At 33.6% G+C, this 25,124-nt stretch overlaps 1 protein-coding gene across 5 annotated transcripts in view; it reads right to left on the minus strand.

Annotated features, from left to right (window-relative positions):
* NARS2 (asparaginyl-tRNA synthetase 2, mitochondrial) overlaps positions 1-25,124 on the minus strand; it is a 195,255-nt gene that overhangs the window by 59,229 nt on the left and 110,902 nt on the right. For all 5 annotated transcript variants that reach the window (XM_074216991.1, XM_074216990.1, XM_074216992.1 and 2 more), the window contains one exon: positions 12,829-12,961. In XM_074216991.1, the coding sequence (XP_074073092.1) occupies positions 12,829-12,961 (133 nt within the window). The remainder of the gene's footprint in view (positions 1-12,828; positions 12,962-25,124) is intronic.

The following is a 25,124-nucleotide window of genomic DNA, read 5'->3' on the forward strand; positions in this document are numbered from 1 at the left end:
AATGGGATGAACTGTCCCATAAAAGATAAACGGATAGCAGAATGGATTAAAAACAAAAATCCTATAATGTACTGACTAAAAGAAACACATTTGAAGCAGAGAGATACACACAGGGTAAAGGTAAAAGGATGGAGCAAAACATATTATGCCTGAGCTGAGGTAAACAAATCAGGGGCAGCGATCCTGATCTCAGATAAAGTAAAAGGAAAAATCGATCTCATTAAAAGGGATAAGGAAAAAGGTACCATTGGTAATGAAGCTATATCATCACTAAACATGTATGCACCTAGTAGTATAACATCCAAATTCCTAGAGGAAAAGCTGAGTGAATTACAAGGAGACATAGACAGCAAAATTTTAATAATTGGGGACCTCAACCTCTCAAAGTACTTGATAAATCTAACCACAAAATAAACAAGAAGTTAACAAGGTGAATGAAATCTTAGAAAACTTAGATAGGATAGAACCCTGGAGAAAACTTAATGGGGACAGAAAAGAATATAACTTTTTTTGGCAGTACATGGCACCTATATCAAAACTGACCATGTACTAGGGCAAAAAACCTTATAATCAAATGTGGAAAGGCAGAAATAATGAATATACTCTTCTCAGACCATGATGCAATAAAAAATTACACGTAATAAAGGGTCATGGAAAGATTAACTAAAAACTAATTGGAAACTAAATAACTTAATTTCAAATAATGACTGGATTAAACAGCAAATAATAGAAATAATAATTATATCCAAGAAAATGATGATAATGAGATAGCATATCAAAATTTATGGGATGCAGCCAAGACAAGTTTTGAGGGGAAAATTTATATCTCTAAATTCCTATATAAATAAAATAGAGAAAGTGGAGATCAATGAATTGGGTATGCAACTAAAAAAGCTGGAAAAAACAACTTAAAGATCCTCAATTAAATATCAAATTAGAAATTCTGAAAATCAAGAGAGATTAATAAAATTGAAAGAAAACCACTGATCTCAAAAATAAAACTAAGAGTTGGTTTTAAGAAAAAGTCAATAAAATAGACAAACCTTTAGTTAATCTGATTCAAAAAAAAGAAAGAAAATAACCAAATTACCAGTATCAAAAACAAAAAGGGACCAATGAGGAGGAAATTAAAGAGATGATTCAGAACTACTTTGCTGAACTGTATGCCAATAAATTGGATAACTTCAGTAAAATGGATGAATATTACAAAAATACAAACTGCCCAGATTAACAGAATAAATAAAATACTTAAATAACCCCATTTCAGAAAAAGAAATTGAAGAAACCATCAATAAACTCCCTAAGCAAAAGTCTCCAAGTCCAGATGGATTTACAAGTGAATTCTACCAAACATTTAAGGAACAATTAATTCCTATTTTACATAAACTATTTTTAAAAGTTGGAGTTCTGCCAAACTCCTTTTATGACACCAACATGGTATTAATACTTAAACCAGGAACAACCAAAATAAAGAAAATTATAGACCAATATCCCTAATGTTTATTCAAAAATCTTAAATAAAATTTTAGCAATGATATTACAGCATATTATTACTAGGATAATATACCATGATCAGACAGAATTTATACCAGGTAGGCAGGGATATTTCAATATTAGAAAAGCAATAAACATAATAACATATCAATAGCAAAACCAACAGAAATCATATGATTATCTCAATAGATACTGAAAAACCACTATTAAAAACATTAGAAAGTTTAGGAATAATGGAGTTTTCCTTAAAATAATGAATAGTATCTAAAACCATCAACAAATATTATATGCAATGGGAATAAACTTGGAGCAATAAATATTGCTTCCAATATTTAATATTTCAATAATTTGGGATTTCCCAATAAAATCAGGGGTGAAGTAAGGATGTCCATTATCACCATTACTATTCAATATAGTATTAGAAATGCTAGCTTTAGCAATAAAAGAAAGAGAAATTGAAGGAATCAGACTTGGCAATGAGGAAGCAAAACTTCCTGATATGATGGTATACTTCGAGAACCTGAGAAAATTATCTAGAAAACTCCTTGAAACAATGAACAAATTCAGCAATGTAGAAGGGATATAAAATAAACCCACATAAATCTTCAACATTTACATATATGAGCCCAAGAACATGAGATAGAAAGAGAAATTCCCTTTAAAGTAACTATAGACAACATTAAATACTTGGAAATACTTGGGAATCTACCTCCCAAGACAAATCCAGAAACTGTATGAACACAATTATAAAGCACTTTTCACCCAAATAAAGTCAAATCTACATAATTGGAAAACTGTCAACTGCTCATGGTTAGGTAGAGCTAATATATAAAAATAACAATTCTATCCAAATTAAATTATTTATTCAATGCCATAACAATCAAACTACCAAATAACTATTTTACCAAGATAGAAAAAATAGTGACAAAATGCACCTGGAGCACAAAGAACACGAACAGCAAGGGAACTGATGGGGGAAAAAAACTGTAAAGGAAGGTGACCTGGCTCTAGCAGATCTAAAACTATATTACAAAGTGGCAGTCATCAAAACAGTCTGGTACTGGTTAAGAAACAAAGTAATGGATCAGTGGATTAGGACAGGTTCAAAAGGAACTGCAACAATCGACTGTTTGACAAATCCAAAGACATCACCTTCTGGGATAAGAACTCATTATTTGACAAAAATTGTTGGGAAAACTAGAAAATAATATGGCAAAAACTAGGCATAGACCCACATCTCATGCCCTATACCAAAATAAGGTCAAAATGGGTACAGGGTGACACACCACAGATAAATTAATAGATGAAGGAATATATCTATCAGATCTATGGAAAGGGGGCAAATTTATGACCAAATAAGAAATAGAGTACATTATAAACTGCAAAATGAATGATTTGACTATATTAAATTAGAAAGATTTTGCATTAATAAAATCAATGCTGCCAAAATTAGAAGGAAAGTAGAAAACTGGGAAACAATCTTCACAACTAAGAGATCTGATAAAGGTCTTATTTCTAAATATATAGAGAATTGCATCAAATTTATAGGGTTACAAATCACTCCCCAATTGATAAATGGTCAAAGAATATGAAAAATTTTCAAATGAAGAAATTAAAGCTATATATAATCATATGAAAAATTCTCCATATCATTATTGATTAGAGAAATGCAAATTAAAACAACTATGAGGTGGTTTTATACCTTTCAGATTGGCCAAGATGAGAAAAAGGGAAAATGATCAATGTTCATTGCTGTGGAGTTGTGGCAAAGAATTGGAAATTGAGGGGATGCCCATCAACTGGGGAATAGCTAAACAAGTTATGGTATATGAAAACTATGGAATATTATTGTTCTATAAGAAATCATAAATGATCGGACTCTAGAGAAGTAAGAAATGAGTTATAGGATCTGATGGTGAGTGAAGGGAGTAGAACCAAGAGAACAATGTACATATTAACAACATTGTGAGATGATCAACCTTGATAGAAGCAGGTCCTCTCAGCAGTTCAGAGAGCTAGGACAATCGTATTTGACTGGCTGTGGACAATACTATCCCTGGAGGAAGAAAAACAGAACACCCCCCCCCCCCCAATCCTCTTCAGAACACTTTTTATCAAAAATATGTATGTACAATATTAACCTGACTGTTCACTGCTGAGGGGAGGGGGATGAGATAGGAAGGTGGAAATTTTGTAACTTAAAAATATACATATGAATATGGATGGAAATGAAAAAAATTTCATTAACATGACTATGGTAAAATAAAATGCCAATTAAAAAAAAGAAAGAGAATATCTGAAAAAGATTTGAGAGTTTAAGTGGATGGAAACTGCAAAGTTCAACATGAATCAATAGCATAATATGGCAGCCAAAAAACTAAAGTAATCTTAGATATGTGCTAAAAGGGACTCATTCTAGAATTATTAAAGTGACAGACCCATTGTATTCTGCCCTTGTCAGACTTCTTTAGGAGCACCATGGTCAGTTCTGGGTGCTATGGTTTATTTTTTTTTATGTTATTTTTTTTAGTTTCTGCAAGGCAATTGGGTTAAGTGGCTTGCCCAAGGCCACACAGCTAGGTATTTATTAAGTGTGTGAGCCCAGATTTGAACTCAGGTACTCCTGACTCCAGAGCCTGGTGCTCTCTCCACTGTGCCACCAGCTGCAGGGGGAGAAAGGGAAGAGGGATAGGAAAAGAAGCAGCATTGTATAAATCCCTACTATATGTACCAGGAGCAATGATACATTTTTTACATTTCAAATTTGTCAGATATGTCAGGATGGGGATTATTTTGTAGATGGTTTAGCCTAGATAGCTCCTGGGGTCACTTCAAATTCCAGGACTGTGTGACTCTCTAGGGAAGTACACACAATACTGAGGATAAGGAGATGATTGTTTGATCCTACTCTAACATGCTTAGACTATATTTGACAGACTATGTTCAGTTCTGGGTGCTGAATTTGAGAAAAGACTATAAAAGGAATGGGATCAGGAGTATGAAGGACACTATGATGATACCCTTTGAGACTCCGGTACAGTAATTTGATGCTTACTAGAAGAGAAAACAGGCATGCTAGGTGGCAAAGTAGATAGAGGACCAGGCTAGCAATCAGGAAGACCCCAGTTTAAACAACCTCAGCCACTTAAGTTGGTGCTCTCACTTTAAGTCTTCCTACTACTGCCATCCCCCAAACACAAACTAGTTCAGGAGGAAGGAATGCTTTTTACTTCTCAATTCTAGCCCCTAGGTCTTACCTCTGCCTATCTTCCCTCCCTATGGAGGTTCATTTCCTCTAGACCCCAATACCACCCTTTTAAAATGCTGGTAGCTATTAATATCTATTGGTTGTCATGCCATTCTGTTCCTTTTTCAACAAACTTAGTACCTTAAATTCTCCTACTGTTTTACTTGGGGACTTAATTTTTCATGTTCATGTAGCCTCAAATAACCTTATTTCCTAGTTCTTCACATACTCAACTCTTGTGATCTCAACTCAAACTCAACCACATACAGGAGTGATCATTCCCTTGATCATCATCTATAAGTATTTCACCTTCATAACATTACTAAAATTCTTCTCACCAAAACCTACTGAAATTCTAGCTTTTCCTTTTCTGTGCTTCATCCTTCTCAAACTTAGTCTCCATCCTCACAACCTCTAATCACTCCACCCTTATATGGTTTCCCAAGCTACCTCCCTTATCCTCTAAACCTATATTTTTTCCTTCAAAATTTTGATCCTTTGGATAATTAGTTTAATTTTATCCTGTTCTGGACCCTTGAATTCCTTACCTCATTTTTCCATCACTGCTTTTACCTTCCAAAACCCAATTGAAGATTATTTATATCATTTGTCTTTGCTACTACTTGTGTGCTGTTACTGATATTAATAGAAAACATACAACTATGCACCTAGGTCCATTGCTCATTTATCTAGTCTCACCTGGGTTTCCTCACTGTTGCATACTAATTCTTTTATTCTTCCTGGATGAACATTCTATCCCACTCTCTACAGCAGCTGTTTCAAACAGCTTCTTTTCTCTAATTACATACCCCCTTTTCTTCCCTTCTCAGTTGAGGATTATAACTTATACTTCTGAGACCTATCAAGAGCCATTTCTCTTCTTGAATGCTGCACTTCAAGTCATTTCACTGGTTTATTTCTCTCAATCCCTACAAATGCCCAACCCTTTACTGATCTCATGATCTTGGCTCCTGGCTCCCTAGGCAGATTGTGCCTTCAACTATCTCTTTTCTGGCCCTACTTTTCAGTCTCTCTTTATTCACTGTTCTCTTTCCCTAATGACATATATCCACATCTTCTTCTTTATCCTTAAAAAAAGTGCTTAGGGACAGCTAGGTGACACAGTGGATAGAGCACTGGCCCTGGAGTTAGGAGGACATGAGTTCAAATTTGACTTCAAACATTTAATAACAGCCTAGCTGTTTGACCATGGACAAGTCACTTAACCCCATTGCTTCAAATAAAAATAAATAAATAAATAAATGAAAAAAAAATAATAATTTAAAAAAAGTGCTTATAGGCCTTTCTTCCACTTTCCTCCCATTCACTTCTAAATCCCTTTCCTGGCTCTTGATCATGTTGCTCAGCTTAACCCGCTCCCTTGCAAGTCACCTATAATGTCTTTATTGATAAATACAATAGTCTTTTCTCAGTTCTTTTCCTTTCTGAACCTTTCCAAAATGATGGACATTGGATACTGCCCTCCCTTGATCTTCCAGACATTACTCTGTGTTTTTGAACTCTTTCTCTATCCTTCCCAATATGGTTTTAGTTGACCTCCCAGTCTTATTGATGTCATTCTCCTCCATGTACTTTACATTCCTGCCAGACTGGCCTCCTTATACTCAACACTCTGTCTTCTGTCCCCATGCCTGGAGAGCCTCTTTCACTGCCTACTCACTCACCTCAAGTGCAACTGAGAGAGCCTGGCACAGTTGTTACTTAATAAATACTTATGAAATGAACTGCATGAATTAATGAATACTGATGATACTTAACTTGATTCAAAGGAAGCTATACTCTTAGGCACACAAAAACGTATTAAAGGAAAACAGCTATGAAATCTAAAAGCTACTACACACTTTAAATATATAGATTAATAATTCTAACATGCATTTTATGAGTCAATAAATAACCAAACTGGGAGCTTTCCTAAACTTGAAAGCTTTTGAGAAATATTTTGTTTAAACGACTATTCAAAAAAATACCCAAGCCAGCAGTTCTAGAGATTAGTTTACACTCTTTACATGAGTTACTTTGCATTTCTAATACAAAAATCCCCAGAATGTGTACTATTAGGGAGAAATTTCGGCATTCATTTATTAAGTGGCTACAATGTTCTAAGACCAGTGAAGCATAAGGATATAACAAAGAATAAAGATGATTCCATCCATGAGGAGGGAGGTTTGGAGGTACAGAAGCTTCTAGTAAATAGAGAGAAGATAAACAAAAGGGAAGAGTAAAAATTAAGATGCCACCTTTGTTGTGGCTGCTGCTGTTATTTTTAAAAAGCCAAATTATTTTTATTCTATTATCAGACCTACTGAAATGGAAAACATTTTCTAGACAGCAACTGTCTGGTGAGGCTAGGTGGCATAGTGGATAAAGCACCAGCCCTGGAGTCAAGAGTACCTGGGTTCAAATCCGGTCTCAGACACTTAATAATTACCTAGTTGTGTGGCCTTGGGAAAGCCACTTAACCCTGTTTGCCTTGCAAAAAAAAAAAAAAAAAGAAGAAAAAGACAGTAACTGTCCTAGGATCATTTTCCAATTATTTATTGTTAATAGTGTATGTTCAAAAGTAAAGGAAAAAATATTTTCTGGAAAGTCATTTTTTTGGTTGATAATTTATTTTAATCATTCTGGTTTTCTCAATTATATATTTAGACTAATTTATAATTACAGACTTAATGTTTGCAGGAAGCTTAGAACTCAGCTAGTCTATCCTAATGCAGGGATATCACTCCCAAAAAATTTCTGGAAGGTCTATATAGACTCTGCTTCAACACTCTTCTGATAACTATCTATCTAGTCTTGAGAGAAATATCCAGGGGACAACTGAAACTAATATAGCAAAGATAGTTTTTTCAAATATGTTATATAATTAGATGGCCTGATGGATAGAATGGTGGGCCTGGAATCAGGAATACTTGAATCAGAATCCAGCTTCAGACATTTATTAGCTATGTGACCTGAAGACATAGCTTTAACTTCTATTTACTTCAATTTTAACTGTGAAACAGGGATAAAAATTGTACTTTTGTCTTAGAGTTGTTGTTGGGGAGATCAAATGAATTTGTAAAATTTGTGAAATGCTTTAAAAACTTTATATAAATACCAATTATTAGTGATATAAATTTTAATGTCGTTAACAACTTATTTGTGAAAGTTTTCTGTCATAAAAACAAATTATCTTGATAAGTGCTAAAAAATAATTATAAGTAGCAATTTTATCAATAACATCATTTTTCCCTGGAACCGTGAAATGAATCCATTCTTTCATCATGGTAAAATATTACGGTTATTATTTTTACAAGTTACAAACATGAAAATGACAAAATTATTAAATAAGTTAATAATTATATGCTTAAAATTTGTTTGTAGGTGATAACTATAATAAATTCTTAATTATATTTGAATAAAATATTTTATGAAGTGTATGACTTGATGTATGTATGTATGTATGTATGTATGTGTGTATGTGAGAAAAAGTTGGGAGTATTGCTTACATTTGGAAACTACTGCCCTAAGACTTGAAGGGATTGCCATCTTTATTAGGCATGACAAAATTATGAACCTTAAAGAAATCGATGACTTTAATTTAATTAATTTAATTAATATTATAATGACCTGTTCTTATAACCATGCTCCTAATGACTTCTTCACAGTGCCTGGAACACAGTAAGCATTTAATAAATGCTTGGCTACTGATATGTCTTTTTCTCCTTTACTTGTGCTTACAATCAGACAGGGAAACTAAGTAGGAGTGTATAAACTGTCTGGTAACCAAAATCACAGGTATATACAAATAAAATCTATACACACCATACAGAGTTATTGATAAAATTCAAACACATGTCTTTGGCCACGCATGACTTATAATTCAAACAAACTTCCTGGGGTACCTTCTTTCCTCCCCAATAGAAGATAAATTCCTTGAGGTCAGGCTAACTGCACTGACTTCTGACTGCACCTATAGCTTTAATGCTGAGCCCAGCACCTGGCATGAAGTAAGCACTTAAATGAAGGAATGGCATCAAACATTTATTATCTGACATAAGTAGATAATGAAGCAATCTGGATAAATGAATTTGACCTGCAAATAAATTCTTGAGAATAAAAGAAAGTTAGTGTTGGATCACCTAGGGGAATCATCTGATCCAACTCCATCATTTAACAAACGAAGAAAGGGATGTCAAGATGCTAAGTGATGTACTTAAGATTATTTAATAAAAAGCACTAAAACATGAAATTGGGTCCTTTTCCAGACTTGCTTTCCCACAGGATCTTAAAACTGAACAATAGGGAAAGGTCAATTCAACAATCTGGATTCTCTGCTACTTATTTCCAATGTGACCACTGGCAAGTCACTTTATTTCTATGGGCCTCAGTTTCCTCATCTGTAAAATAAGAGAACTGAACTCCACACTCTGCTTCTAGCTCAAAAGTCTACAGTTTGTCCAAAATCATATTACAACATGACTGAAACATGAACATAGAAGTCCAGTGCTCGGAAAAATCTCTGGGATCATCTCCAGTTTGGTATTAATCCCAACATGGAGCACAAATTCCTTTAAAAAGATGGATTTATTTTAACCATTTGCAATAGGACTCTTTCTTTATCAACAACATGCTTTTGTCCCTTAATAAAAGACTACTAAGAATAGTTCAGCCTTTTCTGCTTTATGTTCATCTATTGAGCAGTAATTAGTTAATTCAGTGTATTGGCTTTATCGCTCCTCCTTGTCCCGAGGCCGGCCTCCTCTCTTTGATTGGCTTCTGCTCTTTGACATCACTCTGATGTCACTAGCAGTTTTTGGTTTCCTTTCCCTCAGCCCTACAGATTGTGGCTAAAGCTTCTGTTGTTAGTTTCTCACTTATTGCCACAGCTAGTTGACACAGGTGATAGAATGCTGGGTCCAGAACCTGGAAGACCTAAGTTCAAATTCAGTCTTAGGCACTCACTAGCTGTGTGAACTAGGCCAAGTAAATTAACCCATTTGTGCCTCAGTTTCCAAAACTATAAAATGGGGACAATAACAGTATCTACTTCCCAAAGTTGTTGCAAAATGTGTACAAGGCCTGGCACAGAATAAATGCTTACTATTTCCTTCCTCCTAGTTTTATCCTGAACAGAAGATTTCCAGGGAAAATGAGATAGCTTAATTTCAATATGGAAACTAAGTCAAACAGGCTCCTAATCTAAGAAGTTACATTTCAGTTCTTTTTTGGTTTTTGCATGGCAATGGAGTTAAGTGACTTGCCCAAGGCACACAGCTAGGCAATCATTAAGTGTCTGAGGCTAGATTTGAACTCAGGTCCTCCTAACTCCAGGGCCAGCACTCTATCTGCTGCACCACCTAGCTGTCCTGTTTTAGTTCTTTTTAATACAGTGTATGTGAATTGTGACAACTACTTTGGACTTAAGAAACGGATGACAACATTTTGAGATGAGGATCTAAGTTTATGATCTGTTCATATTCCTAGCTCTTTTAGTTTTTCCAATATATATATATATATGAAATGTCTGATAATAATTTTTGGCCTAGGATCAACATTATAACTTAAATTAGTGCTTAACATGTTCAAGATTTAGAAAGGTTAACTTCTACTAATAATCTTAAATATTAAAAAAAAAAGGGAAAACTGGGCTTTGAGATAATCAGTTTGCAGGCTCTTGCTTTCCTTTGCACTTACACAGTACTAGGCAAACAGCAGACACTTAATGCTTATTGACTCCCTAACTTTATGTGACAAAGGGTGTTGTGTCTCTCCAGTAGAATGTAATCTTATTTGGTTTATTATTTTGTATCACCAATATCTTGTACATAGTAAGCATGATAAGTGTTTATTGAATTGAATTATAAACAAAAAATGCAAAAGCAAACTTCTTTCACAAATGACTCCCAAATAAAAAAAGACAAGCAAACATTAAATAGTAGGAAAAATAAGAACTGTAAGCCAGAGAGAGCTTTATATATTATAAAATAGTGAAAAGAAAAGAACATTTTTCATTTCTAAGCTATCACTTTGAAGTAAGATAAAGACATAATTGAGAAGCCCAATGATTTATGAGATGTCAACAATACTTTAACTGGACCTCAAATAATTAAGTAGGCTAAAATATGCCAGGGGAAGAAACGGATAAATAGCTTAAAATGACTTACTGGTGGCAATGTATCTCTGTAAGCAGACAATTTTGACCCATGAGATTGTTATTATATTGACATTTCATGAGAAACAATTACCCTTTTGAAGGATAAAAGAAAATTGATGGCTTTCCTAACTTTGACTTTCAGATTATGATATATAAACATAAATATAAATGAGGGGATAGTATAGTCTTTAAGATGATTTTAAAACCGATGGTTCAATAGCATTACAACAGAAATATTTAACTTAAAAAAATTTCAGTTAAATACACCCTATATTTCAATATTACTATTAAACATTTAGGATAAATAACAGTTCATTGTGATAGTGACTTTCTCAGAAGGAAGTTTAAGTAAGATAAAAGTAGGAGAAATTGGATTTATGTTTTTGTACCTTGCTTTGTTGACTTTTAGAAATAGAAAAAATGATAACTAAAATACCTAAAAATTTAAATCAAAATGTAAGTATTAATATATTTAAAATATCTTGAGAACATCTTTTTTTCTCCATTAATGCTAAGTATAGGAACCGGAAGTATTCATGTTTTTACAATTTCTGGAGAACATCCTTTTTCTTCTCTAATGTTAAATCTAAATCTAAGCATACAGATAATGCTTAATAAACATTTATTTAAATTACCAAACTGATATTATATGACTGCAAAACACAGACTATCACTATTTCAGGTGGCAGGTGACTCAAAACAGTTAAATAGGTTGCAACATATACCACCAATGATGATGTGTGAGATATGGCTGGATATGAATGTCTGAAAAAAGGTAAGCCAGTCATATATTTAACATAAAATTTATGGATTTTTTTAAAAAAGAAAGGTTATATTATATTGTATTGTTTTAAATGCATGTTTACATTAGTGTCTCCACTTTCTCTGCTCTCACTCTCCTTAACCCTTTCCTTATAATCCAGCTTCCAAACTGAAAGTAAAATTACTCATGATAAAATTGCCAAATTCAAGGGTCTTTTCTCAATCCTCATTTTCCTTGACCTTTCTACATTTTTTGTCAATGATAATTACCTTCTATTTATTTTAGATACATTCACACACACTTGTTGTCTTTTCCATTGGAATGTAATTTCCCTGGGAACAGGGATCATTTCACCTTTTGCAAATGTATCCATATGGCATGATGCCTAGGATATAGTAAGGTGTTAAATAAATGCTTGCTGAATGATTAATTTTCTTGTGGGCATATCATGAGCTTACATATAGTGTTTCTAGGAGAAACTACATTTTTTTCAGGAAAACACTTATCTCTACATGCCGCTTCCATCTTGTATTTGCATTGATATTCTCAAAGCTAATGATGCTAAATGAGTGGTAATCATGGAACATTATATCAGATCAATCAAAATTTAAAGTAACCTAAATGATGATGAAAAGAAGCATGGTCGGTGGAATTAGACTGTAGCATGCAATCAGGCTTCTAAGTAAGAAGTGATATAAAATGAAATATAGAGGACACATCTGTCTAAAATGAATTACATTATTCATGTAGCAAGAGTGAAGAGTAACAGGATAGTTCACACAATGTATCTATATGTAGAAGATATGAAAAGATCCAGTTAAAGGTCTTCAGTTCATTCAATGACAAATATGGAAAATTTATGGAAAGGCATGTATGAGAATCACACAGGATAAGAAGGTATGATTGGGCTACAATTTGTAAAATTGGGCTACAATTTGTAAAGATGGAGTGGGTTATTTCAGTAATAACCCAGAGTCTCTAAAATCTAGAACACATAATTCATCACAATTCAAATCTTGTGACACTTCTATTAGATTTCCATGACCACCTTCATTCTCACTAGCAAAATTTTACAGATGTCACTGAATGGTTAGAAGTGAAGTGATCTACAAGTGTAGTTTAAAAATAAAGACTTACAATGCTTTGAAAATAAGACTTAATACCTACCTGCATAATGTCTTGAAGGCTCTCAACAAAAGACATTTCTGCTTCCACCATATAAAATTCTGCCAGATGTCTACGGCTCTGAGAATTCTCAGCTCGGAACGTAGGGCCAAAGCTAAACACCTGACTGAAGGCTCTGCAAACAGAGGTGAAGAGCACAGAAATAAAATCTATGAAAACTGTTAAGAACTGTTAAGTCTGAGTTATGTAAGAAAATAGGTTTCTGTTATAGTTTTGAGCATGAATCCACACATTCTAGTGGGTGGCTATTCTGCTATGGCAGCTGATGAGAATGGTAAAATAAAAATATTATATTTATAGAAAACATTCTATTTATAAGGAACTCCTGAATACTTCACAAATCTTATGATTTTCCAGGAAGAGATATACAATTACTTAACAATGCTGATTACAGTTAAAGTCACAAGTGGCAGGCATATTATTTTTAAAACAACAAAGAAAGAGACAATGACCAAGAGGAAATTTCACAAAGAATTTGATTAAGAAAATTGAATCATAATCTGGAAAAGTTATTCTGGGACTGATGAAGAGAGGGAAAAAGGAAGAACAGATTGGGGGTGGGTGGGTAGGGAGAGACAAGTTCAAAGGCCAAGACAGAATCTTCAAACTGAATGACTGATAATTATGGAATAATTATAATTTTGAGAAAGTATTTACTACATTGTTCTACTTTTACCTGCTCTCTAATGCTAAAAATAAAAGTTCATTTCTAATTTTTATTATAAAGTCCTAATTATGGTAAATTTCAGTCAAACTAGATAATGGAGCCTCCCACATCTTTTCTTTGGGGTCATGCTTATTTTTTGTAATTTTAATTTTTTATAGTTCTTTACATGGTTGTAGTCACTGTGTATATTGTTTTCTTGGTTCTACTTTCTTCACTCTCCATTAGTTCCTGTAAATCTTGATAAGCTTCATTATATTCATCGCTTTTCTAGTAGTAGTACAGTACTATTCCATTATGTTCATGTACCAAAATTTGTTCAGCCATTCCCCAATCAATATGCATTTACTTTGTTCCCAGTTTTCTTCTTTCACAAAAAGTCCTCATAACTAACTTGGTTTCGGTTTCTTGTAACATTCTTAGGTTTATAAGCAAAGTAATGAAACCTCTAGGACAAAGGTATGGATATATAATAACTTTGTTTTCCAAAATATGTGTGTGTGTTCCATAGCTCCACTCACAGTATACTGAAATGTGACCAACTTCCACAACCCTTCCACATTGATTTTCCTTTTTTTGTCATCTTGGCTAAGCACCAGGATATGAGATGAAACCTCAGAATTATTTTACCTGTTATTTCCCTTCTGATTAGTGATTTGAAACATTCTTTTATAAGGTTAATATAATAGTTTGCAATTTATCTTTTGAAAAGTGCTTCTTCAGGGGTGGCTAGGTGGCGCAGTGGATAGAGCACCAGCCCTGGAGTCAGGAGTACCTGGGTTCAAATCCGGCTTCAGACACTTAATAATTACCTAGCTGTGTGGCCTTGGGCAAGCTACTTAACCCCACTGCCTTGCAAAAAAAACAAACCTAAAAAAAAAATGCTTCTTCATATCATTTGACTTTTATTTATTGGGGAATGGCTATTCACTATACATAAAATCAAAAACTATCAGGTAGATTGTAGAATTAATGTGTAATCTGTTAATCATGTAATTAATTACTTATTAATATATAACTTGATAATTATTTTTAATTCATATTTTATTTTATTTAAATTTTTACCCTAGCTACATGCAAAAGCAAGTTTCTTTTCTTTTTTTTTAAGGTTTTGCAAGGCAATGGGGTTAAGTGGCTTGCCCAAGGCCACACAGTTAGTTAATTATTAAGTGTCTGAGGCCGGATTTGAACTCAGGTACTCCTGACTCCAGGGCTGGTGCTCTATCCACTGCGCCACCTAGCTGCCGCCAAAAGCAAGTTTACACTTACTTCCAAAACTTAAGAGTTTCAAATTCTCTCCCTTCATCCCACCCACTCACCTAATGAGAAAGCAAATTACTTTGTGTAGGTTAAAAATGTGTAGCCATGAAACACATTACTACAATAATCATGTTGTAAAAGTAGATGTAACCCCCCCCCAACAAAGAAAGTGAAATCTCAAGAAAACAAAGTGAGAAAAAAAGTGTACTTACTTCAGTCTGTATTTAGACACCATCAGCTCTTTCTTTGGGATGGGTAGCATTCTTTATCATAAGTCAAATTGCTTCAATATTTTTTTTCCAACAGTTTCTATTGCTAGCTGCATTTCCCTCAATCATATTCCCCACTCAACCCCATCTATTCTATTCTCTCTCTCCTTTCATCTTGTCCCTCCTCAAAAGTGTGTTATATCTGACTACTCTCTCCCACAATCTTACCTCTCTTCTACAACTTATATCCCCTTCCCCTCCCCCTGTCCCCTTTTCTCTAATATTTTCCAATAGGGTAAGATAGATTTCTATATGCAGTTGAGTGTGTACATTACTTGCTCTCTGAGCCACTTCTAATGAGAGTAAAGGCTCACTCATTCCCCCTCACCTTCCCCCTCTTTCACTCCATTACAAAAGGTTTTCCTTGACTCTTTTATGTGAAATAACAACCCATTGTACCTCTCCTTTCCCTCTTTTTCTTCCCATTAAATTCATCTTACACCTTCACATTCACCTCCCTCCTGTGGCTTGTCTAAATCTGCTCCTTCTAACTGCCCTAATAAATAAGAAGGTTCATATTAATATTATCAATATCACCTTCCCATGCGGGAATACAAGCAGTTTAGCATCATTACCCTTCCCATCCATCCCTCTCTTTGCTTCACCTGAGTCCTGTACTTAAAGACCAAACTTTCTGTTCAGCTCAGGTTGTTTCATCAGGAAAGTCTGAAAGTTCCCTATTTCATTGAATGACCATCTTTCCCCCTGAAAGAGGAAGTTCAGTTTTGCTGCATAGTTGATTCTTGGTTGTAATCCAAGTTCTTTTGCCTTCCAGAACATCATATTCCGAGTCCTTAATGTAGAAACTACTGAATCTTGTGCAATCTTGACTATAGCTCCAAGATATTTGAATTGTTTCTTTCTGGTTTATTGTAACATTTTCTCCTTAACTTGAGAGTTCTGAAATCTGGCTATAGTATTCTTGACAGTTTTCATTTTAGGATTTCTTTTTTTTTCTTTTTTTAGGTTTTTGCAAGGCAAACGGGGTTAAGTGGCTTGCCCAAGGCCACACAGCTAGGTAATTATTAAGTGTCTGAGACCGGATTTGAACCCAGGCACTCCTGACTCCAGGGCCGGTGCTTTATCCACTACACCACCTAGCCACCCCTTGGGATTTCTTTCAAGGGGTGATTAGTGGATTCTTTCAATTTCTATTTTACCCCCTGTTTCTAGGATTATAAGAGCAATTTTCCTGGAGAATTTCTTGAAAGATGAGGTATGGGTTCTTCACTTTCAGGTAGTCTAATAATTTAAAAATTATCTTACCTGGATCTACTTTCTGGTCAGTTGTTTTTACAATGAGATATTTCACATTTTCTTCTAGTTTTTTATTATTTTGGTTTTGTTTTATTATTTCTTGATTTTTCACAAAGTCATCAGCTTCCCTTAGCTCCAATCTACATTTGAATAAATGTTCTTCAGAGAGCTTTTATATCTCCTTTTCCATCTGATCAATTCTGCCTTTTAAGGCATTCTTCTCCTCATTAGCCTTCTGGACAGTTTTTCCCATTTGACTCAAACTAATTCGTAAGATGTTATTTTCTTCAGTATTTTTCGCTATTCACTCACAAAGCTGCTGCCTTGGTTTTTCGCACATCACTCTCATTTCTCTTTCCAATTTTTCCTATGCCTCCCTTACTCGATTTTCAAAATCTTTTTTGAGCTCTTCCACAACCTAAAATCAATTCATATTTTTCTTGGAGGCTTTGGACACAGAAGCTTTGACTTTGTTATCTTCTGAGTGTGTATCTTGATCCTCCATAGGACCAAAGGCATTGTCTATGGTTAGATTTTTTTTTTCCTTCTGTGGTTTGCTCATTTTCCTAGCCTATGACTTGATTTTAACTCTTTGTTACTGTGGGGCTCTGCTTCCATGGTGAAGGATGCACTGTGCCAAGCTTTGGAGGGTTTTTGCAGTTATTTTCAGGGATATCCCCTAGGGACCTCAATTCCTCCAAGATCTTATGAGAGGCTCTGACTGCTCTCCTGTCTGTGCTCTGAAAGTTGTAAACTCCCCCTTATCAATCCCTTTACCGTTGGTGCGTTGGTGCGCTGAGTACTCTGGAACCAGTTGCTGTGCCGAGGCCTGCATTTGATTGAACTCTGCACTTACTCTGGTGTGGCAGAGCTTTCCTGCTGCCCTTCTCAATTGTTCTTGGCAATCCTTGGTTTGATAAATCTGGAAACCATCTGCTGTCATGGGCCCAGGTGCCCCCAGGGACTCAGGTGCCCTGAAGGTTGTCCCTGGATGGCTGGAGCTGATTCACTTCAGCGTGGCTGGGTTGTGCACCCTGTGGGCCTTCGCTAACTCTGGTCAAACAGACCTTTCTCACAAATCTTCCAAGTTGTCTTGGGTTGGAAAATTGTTTTACAAGTCTTTTGTGGCTTCTGCCACTAGAATTTGGTTCTGGTTATTATTAAAAGGTATTTGAGTAGTCTGAAGGAGAGCTTGCGGGAATTTTGGACTTTACTCTGCCACCTTGGCTCTGCCCCTTGTCCTTGTTAGTATTTTTCTATATGTCTTAGATAACAAATACTTTCCAGGAAGGTTTTAGACAGAGATTTTCCCTCCCATTCTGTTGTATCCAATCCCCTTTTTTTAAAAATCATGGCTACATTAATTTGGTTTGTACAGAAGCTTTTCAGTTTTAAAAATCAAATATATTCATTTTATCTTCTCTAATTGCATTGTTTCCCTTTTCTAGTTCAAAACTACATTAATGCATTGTTGTTGGATTTGTGAACTCATCAAGTCATTCCAGAACAATCTAGAATGATGCCCAAAGAATAATAAAACTGATTATACCTTTTGACCTAGCAATACCAATACTAGGTCTATAATCCCAAAGAAATTTAAAAAAATAAAGTCTCACATGTTCAAACATATTTACAGCAGCTCTTTTTGTAGTGGCAAAGAATGGAAATTGAGAGGATGTCCATCAATTGGGGAATGACTATACAAGTTATGATAAGTGAATATTATGGAGTACAATTATTCTGTAAGAAATCATGAGCAACTGAACTTTAGAAAAGCATGGAAAGAATTACATGAATTAATACTGAAGTGAGCCAACCAAGAGAAGATTGTACACATTAATAACAATACTGTGAGATGGTCAACTATGATAGATGCAGCAACTCTCAGTAGTTCAGAGATCAAGGACAACCCTGAGACCCGCTATGGACAATACCATCCATATCCAGAGGAAAAAAAGAGTTTGAATGCAAATTATGTTCCCTTTAAAAAAAAAACTTTTGCATTTTTCTTTTCTTTCTCATATACTTTTTCTTTCCCCTTAGTTCTAATTCCTCTTTCACAACCTGACTAATATGGAAATATATTAAACACATTTGTACATGTACAATTTTTACCAGACTGTTTACTGCCATAGGGAGGGGGAAGGGAAGGAAAGGTCATAGAAAAGTATGGAACTCAAAAATTTGCAAATGGACAAATGTCAAAAAACTACCATTGCATGTAACTGGAAAAATAAAATAAAAATCTTAATCAGAAAAAAAAAGAATCTATCTCTATCTTCTAATATTTTTAAGGTATCTTTAATATTATAAGTGATATGCTGATTTAGAACATAATTCAGCACATGATCTAAGTTTAATTCTTATTTCAGCAGACACTTTTTCAATTTTTCTGATTTTTTTTTTAATCAAACAGGAAGTTCTTTCCTTGGTAATTTGTTTTCTGCTGTAGCAAATACTGGGTTATTGAGATCCACTGATTCTGATGTCATCTTGTCTATTTTGCTGCATTGATCTATTTTAACAACAAGTAAAAGAGTTTTGATAACTTCTGGGGTCTGCAAGTGCCAGTCTGCCACACTCCATCCCTTTTTAACATTGTCATGGACATTCTAGATCTTTTGTTTCTCTGAGTAAATTTTTTTTATTTTTATCAAGTTCTGTAAAGTATCTCCTCAATAAATTGATACTATTAAAATTGTAAAGGAACTTTGTAAAGTATCTTCTTGATAATTTCATACAAGTAAGATGTAAATGAACTTGGGCAGTATTGTCATATTTATTATTATGTTACTTAACTCCAGCTATTTTAAAAAATGAGGGTGTACCTAGTTTTGAGGGTTTATTTGGTAGCCTTCAACTTTGCTTAAGTTATTTCATTATTTTTGCTGATTCTCTAGGATTTTATAAGTAAACTATCACATCATAAGCAAATGGGGATAATTTTATCACCCTTCTACTCTTTTTTTTTAACAAGGCAATGGGGTTAAGTGACTTGCCCAAGATCACACAGCTAGGTAATTATTATGTGTCTAATACTGGATTTGAACTCAGGTCCTCCTGACTCCAGGACCAGTGCTCTATGCACTATGCTACCTGGTTGCCCTGTATCTCCCCTCTACTCTTGACACTTTTAATTTCTTACTTTTGACACTTTTTATTTCTTTCTCTTATCTGATTGTTATTGCTAGAATTTTCAAAACTATATCAAATAGTGCTAACTGTATGTGATTCTTGCTTTTGCTTTTAAATAAATACTTTCTGTATTGTTAAATTAAAATTTTCTCTATGCACTTACTTTTGGGAGTTTGCTGCATGAATGGCTATTATACTTTATCACTGACTTTTTCTGCAACTATTGAGATAATCATGTAGTTTTGCATGCTTTTATTTTTAACATGATTATACTGATTGTTTTTCTAATGTTGAACCATCTTTACATCTCTGGAATAAATCCCATTTGATAATGATGAATAATTTATTGGCTGACTCAGTGTAATCTAACAGTATTTTAATTAAAAATTCTGAATTGATATTCATTTATGATAGTGCTTTTGTAATTCCTCTTTTGTGCTTTATTCTTCCCTGATTTGGAGCCCATATCTAATAAAAGAAATCTGTTAAGGTGCTTGTTTTCTTAATTTCTGAGAATAATATTTGTAGAATAGGCCTCAATAGTTTATTAAAAATTTGATAGAATTTTCCTAAGAATTCATGAGGGCCAGGAGTTTGATGTTGTAGCTTTTAAGTTTTTACAATACTGTAGTGCCTTTACAGCTTACTTCTATTTCTTTTTCTGAGTCTGAATTAAGAGGTGCTTGATATTCTGTTATTTGAGGTTATTTTATATTTTTGAAGTTATTGCCCTTTCTTTTTTATAATTTCAGTTTTGCTAGCATATTGACATAGCAGACTGATATTTCTTTTTATTTTTTTTACTGTTGATATAATTTTACCTTTTTTTATTTGGTATTTTGTTGATATGATTGCCTACCCTTTTTAAAAATGAAATTTTATTATTTTTCAAATTGCATGCAAAAGTAGTTTTTCAACATTCATTCATTTGTAAATTTATGAGTTCCACATTTTTCTTCTATCCTCTCTTTCTTTCCCTCTCTCTGAATGGTGGTGAACAGTATAGTAAAAGTTGTACATGTACAATTGTGTTTAACATATTTCCATATTATTCATTTTGTGAAAGAGGTATTAGAACTAAGGGAAAAGAAAAATTAATGAAAAAGAAAGAAAAATACAAAAGAAGTTTTAAAAAAGCGAATTTAGTATGTTTTGTTCTGCACCCCCAGTTTTTTTCCTCTGAATGTGAATGGCCTTGTGCAGAGCACATTTCTTAGGACTGTCATTGATCTCTGAAATGCTGAAAGTAACTGAGTCTATCATCTCATAATGCTGACATTAATTTGGACAATGTTCTTTTGGTTCTGGGCATCAATTCATGCAAGTCTTTCCATTTCTGTACTCTTTTTAATCAGAGTGGCTGACATTTTTATTAGTATTCTTAAAAAATCATCTTTTAGTTTTATTTATAATTTCTATAGGTGTGTTTTTTTTAGGGCTTTCAGTTTATCCACTCTAATATTTAATTAAAAATCTTTTTTTGCTCATTTGAAGTTTATTGGTTTTATAATTTTAAAAAATAAATATTTGTTCTTCAATCCTCTTTTTCTATTTTGTCAATGTGAGGATGGATCTGGTTATTCTCTCAGTCACTTTATCTGCATCTCAGAAATTTTCATCACTATGCTTTTCTTTTACAAAATTTATTCTATCATTTCTTCTTTGATAAACTCATTATTTAAGAGTTTAATGCTGTTTTCATATTGGTCTGTGTCTTTTGTTTGTGTTCTGTAAAGGATGTCTTTTTTAATTGTTATTTTACATTTGTTTGTAATATCTCAGTTTTTGTAAAACTGCCATGTCACACTAAGAAATATGTATATTCTTTCATAATACCATTTAGAAGAATTCATGTCTTTTAAGTTCTGATTTCTTTAGTAATTTACTCAGCTTGTATTTTCTCTTTTGCTTTTCAATTGGTTAAATTTCTCTAGACCTGAGAGATGATGAAAATTCCTGTCATTACCGCATCATTATCTGTAACATTTTGTAGTTCAATTAATTTTCAATTTGTGAATCCAGATGCTAAGGCATTTAGTGTATATTGTTCCTTTAATTATAATGCAGTTTTCTTGTTTATTTTTAAGTTTCGAATGATCTGGTTTTGCTTTGTCTAATAGCATAGCTTCAACTCCCAATTTTCTGGATTGAGCTGGTGGTGCATAATAAATTTTGTTCCATTCTCTCATTTTTACTATGCTTATCTTTGTTTTTTTGACCTATGATTTGTAAGCAACAGCTCATAAGAATTTGTGTATAAAATCTGTAAATTGTTCATTTTATTGAATTGTTTGAATCACACTTAGTTATGAGAGTTGGGTTTATATTATCCTCCATTTGTTTCTAATATTTTCTTTTTAAAAATTAGGCTATTTTTTTTCTCTTCTTCCTCTGAAAACAAAAATACTTTGTCTCTTCAGTTACCTTTAATATACTTTAAGGTCACCCAATTCCCAACTGTCCTGCGCTGAATTTCAAGTATCAAATCCTGTCAATTTGTCACTCCTTTTCCTAGTTTTGGAGTTTTTAACTTAATAATTCATTTTTTTCTTCTCAAGAAGTCAAAGAAAATTCTCCATTTTCTTCTCCCTTTCAATTTTTTTTATCATTAGTTATTTAAAATTTCACTTTTTGGGGCTTTCATTATTTATTTTCCTTTCAGTCTATTCTATTTATTTCATGATTCATGGTTCTTTTACTTATTTGGTTCTTCTTTAGTTTCTATATTCCTTATGACATTATTTTCTAAAGTACGAATTGTTAGTTACTTCTTCTAAAGAGCTAATTTATTATTCTAGTAAATTATTCTTCCAGGCCTTTTTTTACTGTTGTGGTTTCCCCTTTCCCAAGGCAGGATTTTTGTCATGTTTCAGTTTATCTACTCTAATATTTAATTATGATCATGAAGTTCATTAACCTTTGTTCTCCCCAGGGCCATTTCTCTTCCTATTGCCAAAGAAATCTCCTTACTGGGTCCGTGTCCTCTCACTTTTTTAAGTGTAAGTTGTACTCAGGGGCTCTGATTTCCCCCTCCTTCCTAAGACAGGATGAATAGTCTAAGCATCAAATCCCTAAACACTACACACACACACACACACACAAATTATAGAATATCTTCCTATATAGAATTTCTCTCTTCTTCCATGGGAGATTTATCATTGGTATCCTTTACTACTGAAATAAATTTGCCCTTTTCTTATCTCCAGTTTCAAATTCTGTCTTTGTCTCTTCACCCATTTGGCACTTTCTGAGAAACTACAGGGACAGTTTCACGTACTCCCTTCTATCTTTTTTCTTCCTCTCCAGTTTATAATTTATTCCTAAAAAAAAATTCCACTGATTCATTTGTAGGCAAGGTGTTATAAGGTGCTGTTTCAGGCATGTTTCTTCACCATTACTTTTCTTCACCATTACAATTCTGATTTTACTTTTGTCTCCCAATATACTTTCATTAAATAATTTCCTAATCCCTCTTTTAATTTTACTGTTGTCTTTGGTCACTTATTAGTTTACCTGTCTTGTATTTCTGTGGTCTGGTGTACTGAAAAAGTAAGTAATTTGTTTAATCTAGCTTTCTTTCTAGAAATTTTTCAAATGCCTTTTTAAATTGAAAGTCCATCTTTCTTTTTTACGTTAACAGTTATGCCTAGTTTTTCAGGGTAGGTTATCTTGGGTTGCATTTTGAACTATTTAACTCTTTGGAACAAATTCCATTCCTTTCAATTTATGTGCTACATGTCTTGAAGTTTGAAGCACAGTGTGTGCTTTGTTGTGGTTATTTTACTGGAAATGATCTGAGGCTTCTTTTGATTGGCACTTTATTTCTGTGTTCTGGATAGTTTTCTTATACTATTTCTTGCATTTTGGTGTTTATTTTTTTATACATCATGCTTTTCTGAAACACCTATAATGCTCAATTAATTTGTCTCTATGCTTTGTCTTCAAAATCAATGTTTTATTCATAAAGAGATAATCTTTATTTTTAAAATGACCACACTTTGCTTCTCCTCCAGATTTCCTTCTTTTTGCATATATGCATTCTCAATTAATTCTTTGTTTCTTTGTTGAGAACAGTCATTGTGGATTCAAGTTTTCCTACTTTGCTAATTACTTCTGCTGTATAGGTCATAATTCGATTTTCATAATTCTTATTTCTCTTTTAAAACTTTCCAAAAGAAGAAATACTTTATCTATCAGATCCATGGGGAGGGGAGAAATTTATGATCAACAAGAAATAGAGAACATTACAAAGTGTAAAATATTTGATTTTGACTATATTAAAATTAAAAGGTTTTTACACAAATAAAACAATGCAGTCAAGATTAGAAGGGAAGTTGGGAAACAATTTTCACATCTAATATTTCTGATAAAGGTCTTATTATCTAAGATATATAGAGAACTGAACCAAATTTATAGTCATATGAAAAAAAATGCTCCAAATCTTAATTGATTAGAGAAATGCAAATTAAAACAGGGATGGGGTACCACCTCAAATCTATTAGATTGGTTAAGATGATAAAAAAAGTAAATAATCAATGTTGAAAAACATGTCAGAAAACTGGGACATTAAGTCTTGTTTTTTTTTTTTTTTTTGCAAGGCAATGGGGTTAAGTGGCTTGCCCAAGACCACACAGCTAGGTCTTAAGTGTCTGACGCTGGATTTGAACTCAGGTACTCCTGACTCCAGGGCTGGTGCTCTATCCACTGTGCAACCTAGCCGCCCCCAAATTGGGACATTAAAGCACTATTGGTAGAATTGTGAACTGATTTAGTCATTCTGAAACTATGTTCATACTTTTTGATTCAGCAATACCAACACTTGGTCTATATCCTAAAGAAATCATAAAAAACTTTAAAAAGTCTCACATGTTCAAAAATATAGTTGCTCTTTAGTGGTGGCAAAGAACTAGAAATTGAGGAAATTGAGAAATTCCCCATCAATTGGGGAATGGTTGAACAAGTTATGGTATATGAATGTTATAGAATACTATCATTCTGTAAAAAAAATCAGGAGCAGATATACTTTAGAGAGGCATTTAGAGACTTACATGAACTGATGCTGAGTGAAGTGAGTACAACCAAGAGAACACTGTACATATTAACAACATTGTAAGATGATCAACCATGATGATAAACAGTTCCTTTCAGCAATTCAGAGATCAAGGACAATTCTGAGAGACCTGCTCTGGACAATGCCATCCACATCCAGAGGGGAAAAAACTGTGTGTGTGTGTGTGTGTGTGTGTGTGTGGAGTCTGCATGGAGAGCAAAGCATATATATTCACTTTTAAAAAAACTTCTTTTGTGTTTTTCCTTTTCTCATGATTTTTTCCTTTCCCCTTAGTTTTAATTCCTTTCACAACATGACTAATGTGGAAATATGTTAACACAATTGTAAATATACAACTCTTACTGGACTGTTCACTGTCATGGGGAGGTAAGGGAAGGCAGAAAAATATGGAACTCATAAATATGCAAATGGATGAATGTTGAAAAACTATTTTTGCATGTACTTAGAAAAATAAAATTTCAATGAACAAAAAAAAAATTCCTAACAAGGCAAATATGGTTGCTTGAAGAATGAACTCTTTTCCCTATGCAAAAAATAGAATAAAATAAAATAAAAATATTTCAGAATTTCTATAAGCACAGGGTGCTCTGCCTCATTCATTTTATTTTATTTTATAATATTT

The sequence above is a fragment of the Macrotis lagotis genome, chromosome 1 (assembly GCF_037893015.1).
Source record: "Macrotis lagotis isolate mMagLag1 chromosome 1, bilby.v1.9.chrom.fasta, whole genome shotgun sequence".
Lineage (NCBI taxonomy): Eukaryota > Metazoa > Chordata > Mammalia > Peramelemorphia > Peramelidae > Macrotis > Macrotis lagotis.